The sequence below is a fragment of the Macaca nemestrina genome, chromosome X (assembly GCF_043159975.1).
Source record: "Macaca nemestrina isolate mMacNem1 chromosome X, mMacNem.hap1, whole genome shotgun sequence".
Classification (NCBI taxonomy): Eukaryota; Metazoa; Chordata; class Mammalia; order Primates; family Cercopithecidae; genus Macaca; species Macaca nemestrina.
The window spans coordinates 53,966,174-53,986,197 of record NC_092145.1 but is presented as its reverse complement, the minus strand read 5'-3'; the positions used below and the strand labels follow the sequence as shown (position 1 = coordinate 53,986,197).

The following is a 20,024-nucleotide window of genomic DNA, read 5'->3' as shown; positions in this document are numbered from 1 at the left end:
ATTGGTTTGTACATCTAAACTTTGTCCCCATATTTCTCCTTTACTAAGCTTAGCTCTTTACATCTAAAGCTGAATATGTCTCAAGCATAGCTTATTATGTAACACTGCCCCATCCCCTACCACAGCAAATATACTTTCTCCTGTTTTCCTTCTCTTGCATTTGGCAACATTATCCACTCAGCTCCCAAATTAGAAACCTTTGACTCCTTCTCCTCCCTTACTGTTCACATCCAATTGATCATCAAGCCCAGTGTATTTTACCTCTCTAATGTACCTCAGAGTCATGCTGTCTGCTTCATCTTCACTGCAACTGCCTGCCTATTCTAACAGCTTCTCAACAGGTTCTTCCTTTTGGAGAATCACTCTACAAGGAAGGCAGAGGGCTCTTTCTAAAATGCAAATCTTGGCCGGGTGCGGTGGCTCATGCCTGTAATCCCAGCACTTTGGGAGACCGAGGTGGGTGGATCACCTGAGGTCAGGAGTTCGAGACCAGCCTGGCCAACATTATGAAACCCCATCTCTACTAAAAATACAAAAAAATTAGTGGGGCATGGTGGCAGGCACCTGTAATCCCAGCTACTCAGGAGGCTGAGGCAGGAGAATCGCTTGAACCTGGGAGGCAGAGGTTGCAGTGAGCCGAGATCGTGCCACTGCACTCCAGCCTGGGCAACAAAAGCAAAACTCCGTCTAAAATAAATAAAATAAAATGCAAATTTCATTATGTCACTCTCTGCTTAAAATCTTCAGTACCTCCCCATTGTCTATAAGATAAAGCCTACAATCCTCTGCTTGTCATTCAAGGCATGGCCCAATCTGGCCACAGCCTCATCTCCTGCTACACACAACAAGGCACGTACCATGTACTCTGGTCACACCGAACACACCATACATTTAATTTTCATGTTTGTATTTTTTTTTTAACCTTCACTGCCTAATGACAAATCTGTTTCTCTTTCATGACTCACCTCAAGCACATTTCCTCTAGGGAGACTTTTCTTGACATGACCAGATAGAACTCACGATTCCCTCATCAGTCTCTTCACTTCATCCCATAAACACTTCTATTATGACCTCAAATAACACTTTATGGCCATTATTTTCTCCACATTTGTTCTGTCTGTATGTGATACTCCTCAGGGGAAGCCCCCATGTCTTTTCATCTCTGTGCCTCTTAAACTCTACCATACTGATCACATTGTCCTCTGAACATGCTAGGCCTTTTTATGACATCCACCTTCAAACAGGTGGATCCGTCTGCTGGGAATGCCATTCTCCCTTTCTCCTCTGCACAAGCAAATATCTACTCATCTTTTGAGACTCATCTGAAGTGTGCTCTTTCTGAAATATGTGCACATTCTCGGTGTTAGCTGTTCCCCACTGTGTGCTCCCTTAGCCTTTTGGTAAACTCTTGATTTTAGCATTTGCTATGTAACATTTTATTATAATTATCAGCATACATGACTGCCTCCCCTACCCGTCTCCCCCACCTCCACCCTTAGGCTTTGATATCTCAGCAGTTATCTTTATGTCTCTAGCACAAAGCACTATAGGTAAACAATAAATGCTTCCTTGGTCAATAATTAAATAAAGTCTTTTATGGTACATGGTGGCCTGGGTAGGTCAGTAGGCTTTGAATACTTATTTGTATATCTGGTCAAGCCACCTCTGGGTAGATGCTTGATTCATAGGCTTTTCTAGGTCTTGACTCGAAATCTCTCTGTATTGATTTTCCAGGTGCTTAATGATCAATAGTTGGTGCACTGCCTATCCTCACCTCCCCATGAGCCTTGGTTTTTATGCAACCTATGGTCATGCAGGGATGCCCTTATACCCTCCCACGATGTCATGATTGGCAGGCAGCTGACCAGTTCCATCATAGCAGCAGCCTCCGAAGCACCTGCCCCCACCCTCAGGTAAGAATCTGATAGTAAAAGAAAGACCTGTGGAGAAAGAGTGGACACAGGATCTGTGTATCCTTGGGGTACCCACACTTCCTAAGGCTCAGGGGCATTCTCTGTATACATGCAATCCCTTGGATAGCGTGGGGAATATATTGGGCCCATCCTTCATTACTCATAATGTCTTTTATGGGGGGGCATAGGGAAAGGAAGAGCATTGGGCTGAGCAGCTCAGAGGGCCCACTGCAGCTGAGCGGGGCTGGTTTCATATTAACCTTCTAAGAGTTACAGGTCCAGGAATGTCCTAGAAGAGTATGATCCTTCAGGGCATGGTCTAGGACAAGGCAGGTCCTTCCTTTGCCTTGGCTTCTCTGTGGCATGCCTTCCATATTCTGCAGGTGTCTCTCTCCTGCCATCTCCTGTCTCTTTCCTCTCAAGTTCCTAGCCTTTTTCATAGCTCCTGGCTCAGCCCCACTTAGAATTCCCTGAGTTCCATATCTGCCTGTTCTCTCTCTCTGCTCCTGTAGTAGTGTGATGGTGGTGGTGTATGTGCCCGCCTGTGTATGTTGGTAAGCAGGTAGAGGATGTATGTGAGACAGTAGGGAGGGCAGCCCCCTTTCCCAACAATGAGTGAGGTCTCGGGAAAGTTGACTGGAGAAGGGAGATGCCTAAGCATACTTTGGGTTGCCCTACAATACTTTGGGGTCCAGAGGCTATGGGAGTGTGAGAAAGTGCTATGTCCCCTGGAGCCTCACAGATGGGCTGCAGTGCTGAGTCACTGCTGGGGGGCAGGAGTTGAATATACAGGAAGGAAGACGGGAGGAAAAAGGAAGTGGGGATGGAGAATGTGGATGCTGGGGAGCCCATTTTGGGGGCAGTAATGAAGGAAAGTCAAGGTCCAGAGAGACATTAGAGTCAGGTCCCCCTGAGCTATTTTCCCACATCCAACCAGAAAGAAATTACTGCCTGGAACATATTCTCAAAGCAAGGGTCAACGTAGACTCCCCCATTAACCTACCCCTTCCCTAGAGTGGGACTTTCACAGGGTTGAGGGATTGAGAAACTGAGCCCTTCCAAAAGGCTTACCCTGTTCATTGTCTACCCCCACCAAGCACCACCATGTAGGCAGGGAAACCTGAGGGCTTCATTTTGTGATTGCCGATGGCATGGCCCAACTTCTCTCTTCTGCCACAATCCAGTTTCTCTTCCTTTTCTGCAGCCTTTTTCTCAAAGATTCAAGGGATGGATAGAGAACCTCAAGGGGAGTGGGGTGCAAGAAGCAAATATCCTGGCTGCAAAAGCCAGAAGTAGAAGGCAATTGATAGGGAAGGGGAAATAAAACATTACTATTCATCATTTGCCTATTGTGTGCCTGGCTCTGCTAGGTGTGACTTGAGAGTATATGGGGAAGTAGGAGAGGGAGAGCAGGGTGATGGAGAATAGTATGGCAGCTGGGTGGGGGTTTAGGAAACCAAGAAGTCTGCAGGGAATGCAAAGCTGACATGGGTGGAGCCCAGTTCACGGTGGGTGCTCCCCTCAGAGTCAGGACAGCTTGGTTGTGGCTGGGTCACAAGGGGCTGTTGCTAACGCTGGGGCATTCGCAGTGCAGAGGACCCAGCACGAGTGAAGCTATGGCCCAGAGGTAGAGCAACTCCCTGCTCTTGGCCTGCCATCCCCCAGCCACCCTGATTGGCTCCACCCCAGAACCCCAGAAAGAGTCAGGCAGCTGTTCCAACTATTCCTGTAGGTGGGCCTCAGCATGGAAACAATGTGGAACTGTTGGAAAGTCCAGAAGACTCTGTGGGAGATAAATGAGGATGGGAACAGAACACTTATTGGTGAAAACGATGTGTTTTCCCTCAGTGCTGATGGATGGGGGCCCAGCTTGGGAATGTTAACCTTTTCCCAGACAAGTCTGCTGGAAAAGGAGAAGAGTGGCCACTTCAGGAGGGGCCCTACCCCTCAGGCCAGTGGCTTATGGGAAAGGGCCTTCCCCTGCCCCCACCCAGGGTAGCACAGGCAGGGCACAGGAGCCTCCCTGGCAATGACTGCCTACATGGAACTGCTGGGTCCCAATGACCCGTTTCCCTCCCCTGTGAAGGTTCAATGGGATGCCCATAAACCGTCCATTTCCCTTTGGCCTCAGGATGCAGCGAGAGGTCTGAGGGCTATGGCTCTCCCTCCACTCCTCTCTACCTCTCAAAGGCAGGGCAGAGCACCCCTCTATTTTCACAGTGGACTCTGACAAATCTCCTGGCCTCTGCACTCACCCAAGGATAATCACATTCAGAGGAATTCTGCTGCCCCTGCTTCTCGATGCTGCCATCCCATGTCCTTTGTCCCTGAAACCTTCCTCGCTGTCTCTGGGGAGGCTTACTTAGTCTAAGACAAGGCTTATTTTCCAAGCCCATCCTCTTATCATGTCTTGGGGAAATTGCTTACCAGAAGCTTGTCACCAAGGTGGTCTGATCTTATCCTCCACCTCAGGGGAGGGGTGGGCCTAGAGGCAGAGTGACCCCTTTGTGTCTTCCATGGAAAGGGAAAATAAATCAACAGAAGCTACCCTCTGCATGCCCCTCCTCAGCACCATGGAATGCCCAGTCCCACTCCTGCCATCCTTGCCAGCCTGAGAGGGCCATCCTGGCCCCGGTGTGGCAGGCCCAGTTGGGAGTGAACCGGAATTCTCCAGAGACAAAGCTCTGATTCACCAGCCAGGCCCTGACATAGCCGCCCCCTCCAGATTCCTGGGGGGTCAGTAAACAAACAGGGTGACAACCCCCGCCTCCTGGCCTGGCTCAGCCCCGCCTGCCTCCCTGAGAGGGCTTGCTTAGAGCCTGTCAGGATTCTGCCTGTCTGTGGCTCATCAGGCACTAGGTCTGGATTCCTGGTGAGGGATGATCATGGAGCTGCCGGATCCTGCTACGGACTCCCCAGGCAGCACAGGTAGGGTGAGCTTCTGGGGCTACAGGCTGGCTGAGTGCTGAGCTTTTCCCATAGCTTGACTGCTTCTTCACTTCCCTTTGTCGGTGTGGCTGTGAGCTATGATTTTAATGGGATAATTGGTTTCCTAAATTGTCTGGAGAGTCTTGTGTGGGGAAGAAATATGGTTTGGGGGCAAGGGGAGACTACAAGAGTCTCAACCACTGACTAGCAGGGCTATTTTCTTTCCAAATGAATGCAAGCGTGTTGACAGGCAGGTAGGCAGGCATGGGTCTCTCTAGTCTGTGGTAGAACAGCCCAGGCTGATTTCCTCCTCCAATTCCCCTTCCCTCCGCCTGCTCCGTCCCCCTGGCTGGGCAGTTCTGGCACTGTGCTATAGGTAGCTACCTTCCTTGGGGCTATCTGGGATAACCACCCTTCCCCCAAACCCCACAATTCCCCCCATAGGGCCTTACCAGTGCCCAGGAGAGCAAGCGATAGAGTATGTGCCTGAGGGCTCAAGACTAGACTTTGGCAGGCTCCATGGCTTGTCCTCTTGGCCACCAACTCTGGTCAGAGTCCTCCGCTCATCTTTATGAGCAGTTCTCTTGAAGACTGTGTCCAGGCTTCCTGACTGTGGTGGGAAGTACAGGTGGGGAAGGGTGGTAGACACATCAAAGCCAAGGTTCATATGGGAAGTAAGACATAGATCACTGATCATTCTCTCTTGCCAGTCTACTCCCTCTATAAATCTTTATGGAGAAACTTCTCAGCTTGCTTTTCTAGAAGGTTGGGTAAACTGTAGGACCCTGAAGTATGAGCCAACAGCTTACCTGGAATGGTATGGTTGTCCAGAATTTGGGCAGTTCTGTGCAGCTTCTTACCTAATGTAGGTACTTCCAAGACCCCATCTGGGCAGTGGTCCTGAGGGGTGGGGTCCCAGCTTGGGAATGTTAACCTTTCCCTAGGGCCAAAATTTATAATAATGAGTAACAATAATAGTAGGCAGCAGTTCTATGTAACTGACCTGTACCAAGAGAAGACCTGGCAATGAACAGGACCACAGGGTCTTTCTTCATCTCAACCCCTGAACACACAGAGAATAGCGTTTCTGAACCCTGGCAGCAGCCCTTCTCTCCCCTTGTTCACACTTCTCTCACCCTTGGCTTGGTGCAGACCAGGGTGTGGCACAATTCAAGGATCACAGGATGTTTGTGTTTCTGTCCAGGTTAGAGCTGCTGTCACCAGCCCTGCACCTCCTCAAGATGGTGCTGGGGTTCCCTGCCTAAGCCTAAAGCTGTTGAACGGGTCTGTTGGTGCCTCTGGACCCCTGGAACCACCAGCCATGAATCTGTGTTGGAATGAAATAAAAAAGAAGTCTCATAACCTCCGGTAAGAAACAGGTCCCTTAGGGAATTGGCTTAGATGGTGTTGGGCTCCTTTTGCTGCTGCACCCTGTCCTTCTCCTCTCAGCCTGTGCATCTCCCTTTCCTCAGCCCACCCACTTCTCCCTTTCCTATGCTGGCACTGGGGAAAGAGCCTTGCTTTAGAAGTCAGGAGACTTGGATCTGAGCCTCAGTTTTAAGTCACCTTGAGTAACTTGTTTGAGTTCTCGAAATGTTAGCTTCCATTTGTTTTTGTTCTTTATAAGGACAAAAAATGAGTGGAGGAATAATACCTGTTCTAACTACCTCACAGTGTGGTCATGGGAATTCAAATCAGATGTGGAAATGCTTTCTAAACTTAAAAGTGCCGATGTATAAATGAAGGGGATGATTGCTCCCATCTCCTCTTCCTCTCATAGCTGTCCTACATCTTAGTAGGTCCCATCTGTTCTCTTCCCCCATCCTTTTACGTTCTATCTATAAGTTTTCAGCCCACCTATTTCTCCCCAAACTAAGGGTAGCTCTGTAAGAGCCTAAAGGCAGTTTTTTTCTCAGTTGTTCGGCTTTCCCTAGCTGTCTGTGCATGCCTGCCACTTTTTTTCTCCACCCTCTATCATCAAAGCTTCTGGATTCTGGCGGGCTTTATTAGGGGTGAGGCATTGTGGATAAGTTGATAGAATGCAGGCTTTGGAGTCAGGTAAACCTGAGTTCAAATCATACTTCTATCAATGACTTAACTGTGTGACCTTTAGGAACCTACTTACCCTTTCTGAGCAATAAGAATGCCTACCTGATAAGGTTGTTGTAAGAATTAGTTGAAGCAATAATTTAGGTACAGATCTTGGTCTAGGTGGTGGTGGGAAGGGGAGCAATGAATAAAGATAGTTATTATTGTCAGCCAAGGGGAATGGCTTGATGACTGCACATATTCTTGGCCAGCCTCCAGCCTCCTACCATGGTTCATTTGGAGGGCAGCGGGGTGGGAGGGCAGACAGAGATAATTATACAGTACAGATTTTTCTGTTTCCATATCTCAGACCTCTAGCCAATGTTCCTTTGGGTCCCAAGGGCTGTTATATTCATATGCATCCTTGCACATGTGCATGCCTACACTCAACCACCCAACTTGCCCTTTCCACTTACTGAATCCTCTCCTGCTCAGAGGGCAGTTCGGAACAGCCTCTATGGTTGAGCAGTTTGGCGTGACTTGAATTCTACCAGGGCAAGAGGGGAACCAGACAGCTGTCACCTCTAATGCCCTTGCTCAGTTTCCTACCCTTCCCAGCCTATTGTTTGGCATGCAACTGAAGTAACTGAGATCCACAAAGTGACATTTTAAGCCATTCAAGTTTGGGATGCCTCCACACCCATGGTTCTACCTACTGGTTTTAGTACTGTGCTCCATGTGGAGGTGCCTTGGGACCCTTTTTGGGTGGATAAGAGGGAGGACTCCAGGCCTCCTCCCACTTGAACCAGAAAAGCTCCTCCTGAATTTGTTCTCGATATTAAAGTTCCATATAACTTAGTTTGGGAAAAAAGTTTTGCCACTTAAAAAGAAGACTGAACATCACTGGTTTTACCCATTGTGTGCAGCGCTCGCCTAGAGGCCTTCTCAGACCACAGTGGAAAGCTTCAGCTTCCTCTTCAAGAGATTATTGACTGGCTCAGCCAAAAGGATGAGGAGTTGTCAGCTCAGCTGCCCCTACAAGGGGATGTGGCCCTGGTGCAACAGGAGAAGGAGACACATGCGGTAGGTTAGAATCAGAGAAGCCGTGGTGTGTAGCCTCTCAGCTGGGGAGGAATCCCTTCTGCAGTACCCTGACAGACACCCAGCTCTGCTTAGACACCTAAATGAATAGGAGGCTGTATGCAATCCTACTAGCCTGTGGCTAGCATGCCACAGCCTAAGTCAAGTATTTTCTTTCTACCCCTCCCATCAAATTCTGGCCCCCCTTAAAATACTGCCATGATTTTTAATGGGAATATGGGGAAATGAACATAATATAATGCTAAGTGAAAAAACACAGGATACAAAACTAAGTGCAAGTGGATCTCAATTGTATAAAAATGTATATAGATGAGTGTGATGTTTACATACATATAACAGCATAGGAAGGAACTATATCAAAATGTTAACAATGGTTAATTCTATGTAATAAAATTGGAGTTCCTAATTTTCTTCATATCTTTCTGAAATTTCTAGTATTTCTGTGACATATATTACTGCTGTAGTTAAAATACTTCTTAAAATGACTACAGAATGAAATATAATACAGCAATAAAATAAAATAAACTATAACTGCGTGCCACAGCACGGGTGAATCTTACAGACAGTATGTTGAGTGAAAGAAAAGGCGGATGCAAAAAGAGTACATACTGTATGATTCCACTTATATAAAGTTTTAAAATAGGCAAAACTAATCAGTGGTTTTACAAGGATTGTGGTCACCTTTGTGGGAGGGGAGGGAGGGGTGGGGCGTGAAGATGAGATAGTGACTAGGAGGGCCCACCGGGGATGCTGATAGAATTCTGTTTCTTGATCTCAGTACTGATTACATCAAAATGTACACTTTTAGTTTGTGTACCCTGTATATATTTCAACCAAAAATTTAGTTATAATTTTAATATAAATCCTGCCTATCTTGGTTTTGATTTTCTTAAGACCGTTACAGGAAGCTTTCTGAGTCTTCTGGAGAACCAAGATCCCCACATTTTTCTCTATCCTGTGGCACAGACAGACAAATTTCATACTAAACAGACCTTCCAGTGTCAGAGTTATTTTTCTGCCTATCAGGAGGATTGCACGTCTTTTTGTCTAGGTAGTTCAAAGATACCTGATAATGCCAAAGAATCACGTCACACTGAGAAGAAAGGCTGTCAGTTGCAGGATGGAATGTAAAGTGATTGAAAAACTTTCCTTTCCTGTTGACCATATTGCTAAACTTTATAGGCCTTTATGGAAGAAGTCAAGTCTCGGGGCCCCTACATCTATTCTGTGCTGGAGTCGGCTCAGGCCTTCCTGTCCCAGCACCCATTTGAGGAATTAGAGGAGCCTCATTCTGAGAGCAAAGGTAGGTGGTCTTCTGTTTTTCCCACTTCTTCTTGAGCCGTGTACTGCTGAACAAACACCCTCCTGCCTTCCCCAAACTCATTTTCTTATCTGTTATCTGGGAGGATAGTTTCCCCCAGGAGTCCATCCAAATTTGGGGGAAAGCAAGATTCCTACTGCAGGAAAATAAAGCAAAGAGAATATAGCCTGGAGCAGGGGTCAACAGTTGTGTGACCCAAAGCTGTATGTGGCTCTTTGGAGCAGCATGTGTGGCCATTTAATGAGATGTGGAAAAGAAAAACAAAAAAAACACTCAAATGAATTGAACTGACTCAATAAATAAAAGTACCAGTATGTCCTTTAAAAACACAGTGCTGGCTGGGCACAGTGGCTCATGTCTGTAATTCCAGCACTTTGGGAGGCTGAGGCAAGAGGATCACTTGAGCCCAGAAATTCAAGACTAGCCTGGGCAACATAGTGAGACCCCCATCTCTACAAAATTTTTTTTTTTTTTTTTTTGAGATGGAATCTCACTCTGTCGCCCAGGCTGGAGTGCAGTGGTGTGATCTTGGCTCACTGCAAGCTCCACCTCCTGGGTTCATGCCATTCTCCTGCCTCAGCCTCCCGAGTAGCTGGGACTACAGGTGCCTGCCACCACACCCAGCTAATTTTTTTTTGTATTTTGAGTAGAGACGGGGTTTCACTGTGTTAGCCAGGATGGTCTCGATTTCCAGACCTCGTGATCCACCTGCCTCGGCCTCCCAAAGTTCTGGGATTACAGGCATGAGCCACCACGCCCGGCTCCAAATTTTTTTTTCAATTAGCTAGGTTTTGTGGTGTGTGCCTGTAGTCCCAGCTACTTGAGAGGCTGAAATGGGAGGATCACTTAAGCCCAGAAGTTCAAGGCTGCAATGAACTATGATTGCTCAACTACATTCCAGCCTGGGCAACACAGCAAGACCCTGACTCCAAAAATAAATAATATAAAATAAAATAATAAAGTAAAATAATCATAATTTTAGAATACTGCTTTATTTCAACATCGAGGGACATGCAAACCAGCAAATAATAAACCTTTATAAAATCTAAAAAGTTAGGTGATGATTGCCTTTGAAAGGCAAATTGACTATGACTCTTTGGGATTTTTTTGTGTTTAGTCTTTGTTTTTGAGACAGCCTCTTGCTCTGTAATCCAGGCTGGAGTGCAGTGGCGTGATCACAGCTTATTGCAGCCTTGACCTCCCAAGCCCAAGCGATCCTCCTGACTCAGCCTCAGCATCCTGAGTAGCTGGGACTACAGGCGCATGCTACCACACCCAGCTAATTTTTGCATTTTTTGTAGAGACCAGGTCTCGCCATGTTGGCCAGGCTGGTCTTGAACTCTTGGGCTCAAGTGATCGGCCTGCCTTGGCCTCCTAAAGTGTTGGGATTACAGGTGTAAGCCACTGCACCCAGCCAACTGTGACTCTTTGATACCGACTCCGATGACTTCTAGCCCCTTCCCTTGATAGAGAGGGCCATTCTGGTCTAGATTCAAATAAGGCAGCGGGATGGGACTCATGGTGACTAGATGTGAGTGGTGGTCTAGCAAGCCCTCTTCTCCGAAAAGAATCCTCAACCCTCTGAGATGGATTGTCAATAGCCTGAAAGAACCCTTTGTGAATTGAGCCCTTTGTCAATGCCATATGCCCTCTTAGTTTACTTCTGGCCCCTCAATGGGAGGGCCAGTACTTAATTTGATGCCCAGTGGGCCTCAGATAGGACAAGCTCTAGAAAGAGCAGCACAATTCTAGTTAGCCTGGGGCTATGGGGCTCTGGACCTTCTGAGGAGAGATCTGAGGGAGGAAGAAGAAATCTATAGATTAGGAGCCTAGGTGGAAAAGCTGGACACATACCAACTTCTCCTGGGCTGAGCCTTCATAAAATGCCTCCCCTTGGCTGGAAGTGGGCAACAGAAACTAATGCAAAATCACATTCCAGGGTCATATGAGTAGGGCTCTAGATGGTTTGCCTCACTATGCCTCTTATAATGTCTTACTTTTTCATTTCCTACTGTTTTAAAATATGAGGAAGTCCTCATGATACATAGTAAGTGGAAAAAATCAGTATGGTCTCTTGACCGTGGTGGTGGATATGTAAACCAACACATATGGTAAAATCACATAGAACTAAACACACGTGTACACACATGCACACACGAATACAAGTAAAACTGGGGAAACTTGGACAAAATTGGCAGATTATATCAATATCAATATCCTGATTGTGATATTGTACTGTAGTTTTGCAAGATGTTATCATTTGGGGAAACTGGGTAAAGGGTACATGAAATCTCTGTGTTATAACTGCCTATGACTCCACAATGATTTAAATATAAACAGTTTTTTTTAAGTGAATGTATTAAAGGCCTCGACCATGGAAAAATATGTATTTGTGTGTATATGAATATATACACAAACATGCCCACATGTACACACACACACATTTTATAAAGGGCTGTTTCTGTCTCTTTCTCTCGGCTGACCCTGCCTGGTTGGCCTAACTTGGCTTCCTGCCTCCTCTTGCAGATACCTCCCCGAAACGGCGAATCCAGAATCTCAGCCGCTTTGTATGGAAGCAGGCGACAGTAGCCAGTGAACTGTGGGAGAAGCTGACAGCCCGCTGTGTGGACCAGCACCGTCATATTGAGCGGACTCTGGAGCAGCTCTTGGAGATTCAAGGGGCAATGGAGGAACTAAGCACTACTCTGAGCCAAGCCGAGGGAGTCCGAGCCACTTGGGAGCCCATCGGGGATCTCTTCATTGATTCACTCCCAGAGCACATCCAGGCTATTAAGGTATGCAAGCCCCCTCCCCTGACTACAGTCTACCCTGAGACCTGACACTCTCCCCAGACCCTGACAATGTTTCTGCTGCTGAGACTTCATTGTTGGCCTGGACTGCAACTGAACTGCCGTCAGTTTATGTGCTAGATTTGGGGCTGGTTTGGCTGGAGTCTCTTCTGTTTTTCTACTTTCTTCTCTTTTCCTGGTGTTTTCTGAGGATGAGAGGAAGAGGATAAGGACAGTGGCCACCCACACCTTAGTCTGGTTGCCCTAATAGGCAAGCACTAGCCTGTGTTATTGAAACAAAACCTCTGGGTGAAGAGGGAAGAGTAGAGGTGAATGACTATTGGTTCTTCTTTCCCACTCTGTCTGCTGTGGCACTTGGGTCCTGGTTCTCCAGTTGTTCAAAGAAGAATTCTCCCCCATGAAAGATGGAGTAAAGTTGGTGAATGATCTGGCCCACCAGCTTGCCATTTCTGATGTGCACTTGTCAATGGAGAATTCCCATGCCCTGGAACAGATCAACGTCCGATGGAAACAACTACAGGTAGAAGAGCAGCCTGGAGTGAACCATGGGGAGGTGCCTCCATATAACTAGGCTTGGTGGAAACTTCTTCAGGGTTATGGAAATGGGATGTGCATGGGAAAAGAGGAGTGGAGAATGTAGAGCTAGGGAATGGGCTTTTCAACCTCTACGCTGCAGGGAATGATTGAAGTGAATAAGAGGGGTCTTTCTGGATTTGGGCACTCAGGATAGACAGGAGCAGGGGAAGAGTGACTGTGGCCTGGAATTAGGGATGCTCTGCTGTGACTTTTGGGAGTTCTGGGGGATGGCTAGGAGTTGGGTGACGGTGGGAGAGGCTGGAACCAGAGAAAAGCCAGTCTCTGAGGAAGCTCATAAAGATTCCCGGAGGTACCTGGGGATCCCACTCTAAATAACTGGAATGAATCTACTGATCTCACCCTGTTCTTTCCATAGGCGTCAGTTAGTGAGAGGCTTAAGCAGCTCCAGGATGCCCACCGGGACTTTGGGCCTGGGTCACAGCACTTTCTCTCCTGTACGTGAACCAAACTGGACTCCACTTAGCAGAAACTCAGCCATCTTCCTGGAGAGTCTATTGTTATCCCCTGGGGCCCTGGTGGGAGCCCAGTATACCTTGACACCCGAGAAGCAGTAAGGATAAAACAGTGTGGTATAGTGGTTAAAAGAACAGTCTCTTGGCTGGGCGTGGTGGCTCACGCCTATAATCCCAGCACTTTGGAAGGCTGAGGTGGGCAGATCACCTGAGGTCAGGAGTTCGAGACCAGCCTGGCCAACATGGCAAAACTCCATCTCTACTAAAAATACAAAAATTAGCTGGGTGTGGTGGTGGGCGCCTGTAATCCCAGCTACTTGGGAGGCCGAGGCAGGAGAATCGCTTGAACCCAGGAGATGGAAGTTGCAGCCTGGGCGACAAGAGTGAAACTCCATCTCAAAAAAAGAAAAAAGAAAAAAAAAAAAAAAAAAAAAGAACAGTCTCTCAAATTGGAGAGATCTGGATCTGAGGCACAGCACCTCAACCTAATAGCTATGCAGGCTCAAAATTTAAAAAAATAGCTTACTGTTTTGGAACCTCAATTTTCCCATATGTAAAAAGAAGGAAAAATATTACCTAGCTCATCAGGTTATGGGAATTAAATGACTTTATTTTTTCAAAGATATTTATTGAGGGCCTTCTGTGAGCCAGATACTGCTCTAGGCACTGGGGCTGCATCAGTAAACAAAACACACAGAAATCCTTAGACAGCTTATATTCTAGCTGGGGAAACCAGACCACAAACAAATAAGTAAAATATATATAAGGTTACTTGGTGACAAGGGCTATGGAAAAAATTAAAGCAGGGAAGGCATGGATAGGGAGTGCTGGATTTAAGCGGGGAGGTGTTGCAATTTTGAACAGGGTGGTTAACAGAGGCCTCACTGAGAAGGTGGCAATTGAGCAGAGGTCTAAAGAAGGTGAAGGGTTGACCTGTGTGGATGATAACTGAGGGAAGAGCATACCAGACAGAGGGAACAGCATATTCCACATGCTTAAGGTAAGGATGTGTCTGGAAAATAGCAAGGAGAGCAAAGTGCGGGGGAGTAGGGGAGGCTGGAGCATGTAAGGCCTTGTAGGCAATGGGAGGAACTTCAGATTTTATTCTCAATACAATGGAGAACGATTGGCACGGTTTGAGCCAAGGGATGGCATGATCTGCCTTATGTTTCAACAGAGTCAGGGTGTTGAGAAGAGACTACTGGGGAGCAACAGTGGGAACAGGGAGACCTATTTGAAGGTACATTGCAATAATCCAGGTGAAGGATTATGGTGGCCCAGACTGGGAGCTGGTGGTGGCCCAGACCAGGGGGCTGGTAGCAGTGGAGATGGTAAGAATATACAGACAGAAAAATGAGATATGCACACAAAGCAATGAGCATAATATCTGGCACATAGTAGGAGCTCAGTAAATGTTAACTGTGGTTAAAATTATTGCTATTATAATCATTGGCATACAGCTATACCTGCAGTCAGAGGACTCTTGTACCGAGGAAAACTGCAGTGAGCAAGCTGACCATGTAAACGGGGCCATTCCTTGAAGTTCAAAAGATAGACACAGGCAGAGAGAGGCTTGAGTTTCCAGAGTTCCTCATGAGAGAGAGAGAAGTGGGCAGTACCATTACCCACAGTCCCACAGGACTGAGAAGCTTGACCTTCTAGGGGAAGAGCTTTGAGCCCTAAGAGTAAAGTGGAGTCTACTTCATATCCACAAGAGTAATCCAGTTGCCTGCAGCTGATGGGTAGAAATGGCAGTCTGCTTAGGGAGAAGATTGTCAGGGTGGCCAAGGCCAAGTATTCCTGTTCATACCCTTGCCACATCTCTGGTATGTTAGGATATCGGTGACAGCCTCTTCTCTTTGCCTTGCCCTAACATCAGGGAGAGAAGCGTGTTCATTAGAACTCTTTGCCCCACCCTCAGAGGCTGTTAAGAGCTGGCAATGAAATTCAGACATCCCCTTTTGGGCTTGACCACCTCTTTGGGAGGATAGAGCAAGGGAGTAGCTGGGGGCCTTAAGAGCATTAGTGGCCAGCTTTTTTTCTCTTTCTCTTCTCCTTTACCAGCCTCTGTCCAGGTTCCCTGGGAAAGAGCAATTTCACCCAATAAAGTTCCCTACTACATCAAGTGAGTGACCATCTGAATCAGAAGTGGGTCAGTCACCTGCCCACCCCCTCCCTCTCCTGCCTTTTTGCTACCTATCCTTGTCACTCTGTCTGTTGGGATTCCTCCATCCAGTTCGGGTTTTCTCCTACTCATCTCAAGATCTCAAGATTCTACTTGGGTAAAGGTGAACCCTTGGGCTTTGGCATCTTGGGTTCACCCTCGAATCCTGCAGCTTCTTGCATCCAACCTGTCACCGAGTGGTGTGCACACCTGTATGTGGGGTGGGTGGGTGGTATAGATGCTGGTGCTATTGATGCTATTGTTTGTAGCCACCAGGCTCAGACCACATGCTGGGACCATCCCAAGATGACAGAGTTATACCAAACCCTAGGTAAGAATGTGGGCTTCCTGTATACGGTGGGCATATACACAGCTGCCTTTGTCCTGTAATGTCCATCTACAGATGAATGGATAAAGAAAATGTGGCATATCCATATAGTGGAATATTCAGCCTTTAGAAAGAAGGAAATACTGCCATTTGAAACAATGTAAATGAACCAGGAGGGCATTGTGCTAAGTGAAATAATAAGCCAGAAACAAAAGGCAAATACTACATGATCTCATGTATATAAGGAATCTAAAATAGACAAACTCATAGAAGCAGAGAGTAGAATGGTGGCTGCCAGTGACTGAGGGGAGGGGAAAATGGGGAGATATTGGTCAAGAGTACAAAGAAGTATCAATTATGCAAGATGGATAAGTCCTAGAGATCTATGGTGCAGCATAGTACCTACAGTGAACAATACTGGATTGTATCGTTAAAAATTTGCTAAGAAGGTAGATCTTATGTTAAGTGTTTTTACGGAAAAAAACAATAAAGAGGGTAGTTGGAAGTTTTTGGAAGTGATGGATGTACTAATGGCATAGATTGTGGTGACGGATTCATAGATGTATACTTGTCTCCAAACTCATCAACTTGTAGACATTGAATCTGTACAGCTTTTTGTATGTCAACTATAACTCAATAGAGTGGTTTTAAAAAGAATAGAAGAGAATCTCAGTCAATAAGCAGGTGGGAGAGGGAATGAGTGCCTCATCGTTTCTCCAACAGCCTGCCTTTCTTTTACCCTCTGCACCTTTCTCAACTGGAGGCTCTACATTCCCCTCTGGACCATTTTATCATCGGATTAGTGCATTATTCTTACAGATGTGAAGTCTGATTTGCTTTAAAAGACTGTCCAGGCTGTGATATGTGTGACTCTCACGTGCCTTATCTTTACCTGCTAAGAGAGACTCATCATTATGTTTGTTGCACATTTTATCCATGCCAATGCATGTGACTACAGTTCATTCTGTTTTACCACTGTAGAATGTTCCATTGTATATAGCACAGTTTCTTTATCCATTCTGCTGTTGACAGACACGTGGGTCATTTCTTGTTTTGAGCTAATGAGGGCAGTGCTGCTGAGGAGTTTCTTGTATGTGTCTTCCAGTACATGTGTGCAAAGATTTCTGTGGGACATGTTTTTCAGTCTGCAGGTCATAACATCATTTCAGTGTGTTGTGACAAACATTTAAAAAATTGAAATAGACCAGGAAATATTAATATGCAACAGATCCTTAGCAAGAGTCATAGTTGATATTAATTTTGTTGTTTTCACTCTATCCAATCTAGTAAGGAATTGCTTCCTGAAATGTTTGATTTAGTTATTTTTACATATACACATGTATGCTATAAAATTAATTTCATACTGTAAGTCTTGATCAAAAAGCATTTGCAAGTCACTGCTCTGGGATATATAGCTGGCTGAGTGGTGGGATATATGACTGTTCCATTTTACTAGGTAATACCAAGTTGTTTTCAAAGATGATTGTGTCAGTTCACACTTTCACCATCAGTTCTCATTCATCACCATTCTTGTTGACACTTGCTATTGTCAGACTTCTATTTGTTGCCAGTCTGGTGGGTGTTAAATGGTATCTTGTTGCGCCTTTAACTTGAATTTTTCTGATCTGAGTGGGTCTCTCTCCATTCTTTGCAGCTGATCTGAACAACATTAAGTTCTCAGCTTATCGCACTGCCATGAAGCTCCGCAGAGTCCAGAAAGCCCTGCGCCGTACGTCTCCTGTTGTACTTCCCTATGACGTTCACCACCCCTCTCCTGTTCCTCATCTGTCTGCTGTTTCTTATTTTCATCTCACCTCGGCAGAAGTTGTTGATTGGCTTGGTGGAAACTCTCCAAAGCCTGCAATATGCTAGCTGTCAACTTCTGCTTTTCCCAGTTCCCTTCCACTCTCGCTAAGCCCCAGATGTGTTTCCAAATTAACCCCACTGTTATCCTCTTCCTTGACCCTTTCCCCATGCTCAGTATGTATAATCAAGCAACTGCTTTGTGACAGGAAGTACTGCAACCCATGATTTGCCATCTTGGGGTTATTGGATGTAGTAGTAAAACTGTTGAAGCAAATAGCAGTGGTTAGGGAACAGTGTCGCTGCAGATATAATATGCCTTCTGGCCTTTGTCAAAGACACTATCCATTCAGACTTCCTGGCTTAGGCATGTCTGGCTAGGCTGAGCCAGCATTTGGGAGTAATTAAGGTGTCCTCTTGATGTATGTCACATTTCCCCAACCATACCTGAGCCTTCATTGCTGGTGTCTAGGTTCTCAGAACAAATTTTATAGACAAACCTATTTGCAGTTGAAACTCATGTAAAGACAGGGAAACTCAAAATGGGATTTGATCCCTTGGGAGTTAGTACAACATAGGAGATGAGTTTACTTATGTCCCATCATCTTTTTGAAACTGATGTCAAAGAACATTGGATATAATAACATGTTGGGTTAATTTGAGGAACATTTTGCTGCCTTCTTCCTCCTTGGATGAGGGTCTTAGTAAAGGACAAGCTTGTATCATATTTGCAAATGGTTGATCTGGAGATTGAGTCAAATTTGGTGATGCTGGTGGCTTTATCTCCTTATTTAATCCCTGGGGTTCTACTTTTGGCTACATTTTCTCCCTTCTCTTCTTTCCTTACCAGTGGACCTGGTAACTTTAACCACAGCCCTGGAAATCTTCAATGAGCATGATCTGCAGGCCAGTGAGCACGTGATGGATGTGGTGGAGGTCATTCACTGCCTGACTGCCTTATATGAACGTTTGGAGGAGGAAAGAGGCATCCTGGTCAACGTGCCACTCTGTGTGGACATGAGCCTCAATTGGCTCCTCAATGTTTTTGATAGGTAAGGGCTTTCAGCTCTGGAAGGCTCCAGGATAAAATTCAATGGGATATCTCAAGTGGGCCTAGTGGAAAGGTATTGCTCCCATAGTAAACTTGGACCCAACTCAGCTTGGGGCATGATTGGAACAGGGCCCTGCTGGGATCAACTTTGTGAGGGAAATGATTGCCAAGATGTTAACCCTTTACATACATCCATGTTCTCAGTCTCTTCTTTTAAACCTAGTGGTCGCAGCGGAAAGATGCGGGCATTGTCTTTTAAGACTGGCATTGCATGCTTGTGTGGCACGGAAGTGAAGGAAAAACTTCAGTGTGAGTATAACTCCAAAGTGTGGAGTGGTGTTGGGTCGAGGGAGAGGTGTTGTGGTGAGGAGGAAGGATGTAAGATAAACAGAAGGTACATCTTGTGACTCAGCAGAGGGCTACTTTGGCTACCTTGTGATGCTTCTTGGTTCACACTATTGCAAAGAACACATGACAGCCAAAGGACAAGATGGGCCTAAGGCCTATTACTATTCCCAGTGTCACTCCAACGGGCTTCATTCCTTCTGAACTGATGGAAGTGCTTAGTCAGGATCTGTGTTGGCATTTTGAGGTACCCAGGGCCCTGATGTTCTAGTTGCATTCCCCTGCGGCCTATTAGGCTTAGCCCTCTTCCAGTCTGAAGCTCAAGCCATGTCACTAGAGACTTCTTATATACACAGGCAGGGCACAGTCATCCCCAATATCTGGGAGGCGGACACTATGTTCTTCTGTAGTTTTTCACATCTTTGGCTTATAGTACCTTTGCTTTCCCCTCTGTCCTCCATGTTGTGTTCAGCATTTTGAACTTTTCAGTAGCAGCATGATTAGTTGTTGAGCCCTAGTGTGTGTTGACCACTCTGCTAAATGGGGTGAGTGCTAAGTTAAATTAGACATTGTCCCTGCTTCCAATGATTTACAGTCCAGAGGAGGAGATGGAAGTACACAGAAAGCATTTTTTAGAAAGTACTGATGAGAATAATCCAAATGGCCAAGAATATATCCTATACAAATGACAGAAAAGAGACAGATGACAGCAGTCTGGAAAAACTTTACAGGGAAGAGAACGTTTCCAAACATGTCCATGGCTATGATATTATGTATTTCTCTCAACATTTCCTTGCGATGGGATGAACAGTGATTATTTATCATCAATTTAAAAGTAAGGAAACTGGGCTGGGCGTGCTGGCTCATGCTTGTAATCCTAGCACTTTGGGAGGCCGAGGTGGGAGGATCACTTGAGCCCAGAAGTTCAAGTCCAGCCTAGACAACATAGTGAGACTCCATCTCTAATTTTAAAAAGTAAGGAAACTGCAGCATAGAGAGATTCACGACTTACCCATGATTCTACAACTAGTCAGTAATGGACCCAGAACTTGAACCTAGGCTCTCTGCCTTCTATTTCTGTGTGTTTTCTAAGCCTTAAGCGAGGTATGGAGCAGACAGAGAATAACCACTGGAGGAGGTTTGCTAAGGCTGGATTGGGATGTGAAAGGAAACAGCCATAGAA

General features: G+C 46.0%; 1 protein-coding gene across 3 annotated transcripts in view; it reads left to right on the top strand.

The window, feature by feature from the left end:
- LOC105499309 (dystrophin related protein 2) overlaps positions 1-20,024 on the top strand; it is a 44,825-nt gene that overhangs the window by 10,181 nt on the left and 14,620 nt on the right. For all 3 annotated transcript variants that reach the window (XM_011771836.3, XM_011771838.3, XM_011771835.3), the window contains 12 exons: positions 1,735-1,913; positions 6,046-6,209; positions 7,796-7,952; positions 9,153-9,273; positions 11,818-12,086; positions 12,475-12,621; positions 13,054-13,132; positions 15,215-15,275; positions 15,584-15,645; positions 17,297-17,371; positions 18,296-18,497; positions 18,720-18,805. In XM_011771836.3, coding sequence (XP_011770138.1) covers positions 1,797-1,913; positions 6,046-6,209; positions 7,796-7,952; positions 9,153-9,273; positions 11,818-12,086; positions 12,475-12,621; positions 13,054-13,132; positions 15,215-15,275; positions 15,584-15,645; positions 17,297-17,371; positions 18,296-18,497; positions 18,720-18,805 — 1,540 coding nt within the window. In that variant the 5' untranslated portion in view covers positions 1,735-1,796. The remainder of the gene's footprint in view (positions 1-1,734; positions 1,914-6,045; positions 6,210-7,795; positions 7,953-9,152; positions 9,274-11,817; positions 12,087-12,474; positions 12,622-13,053; positions 13,133-15,214; positions 15,276-15,583; positions 15,646-17,296; positions 17,372-18,295; positions 18,498-18,719; positions 18,806-20,024) is intronic.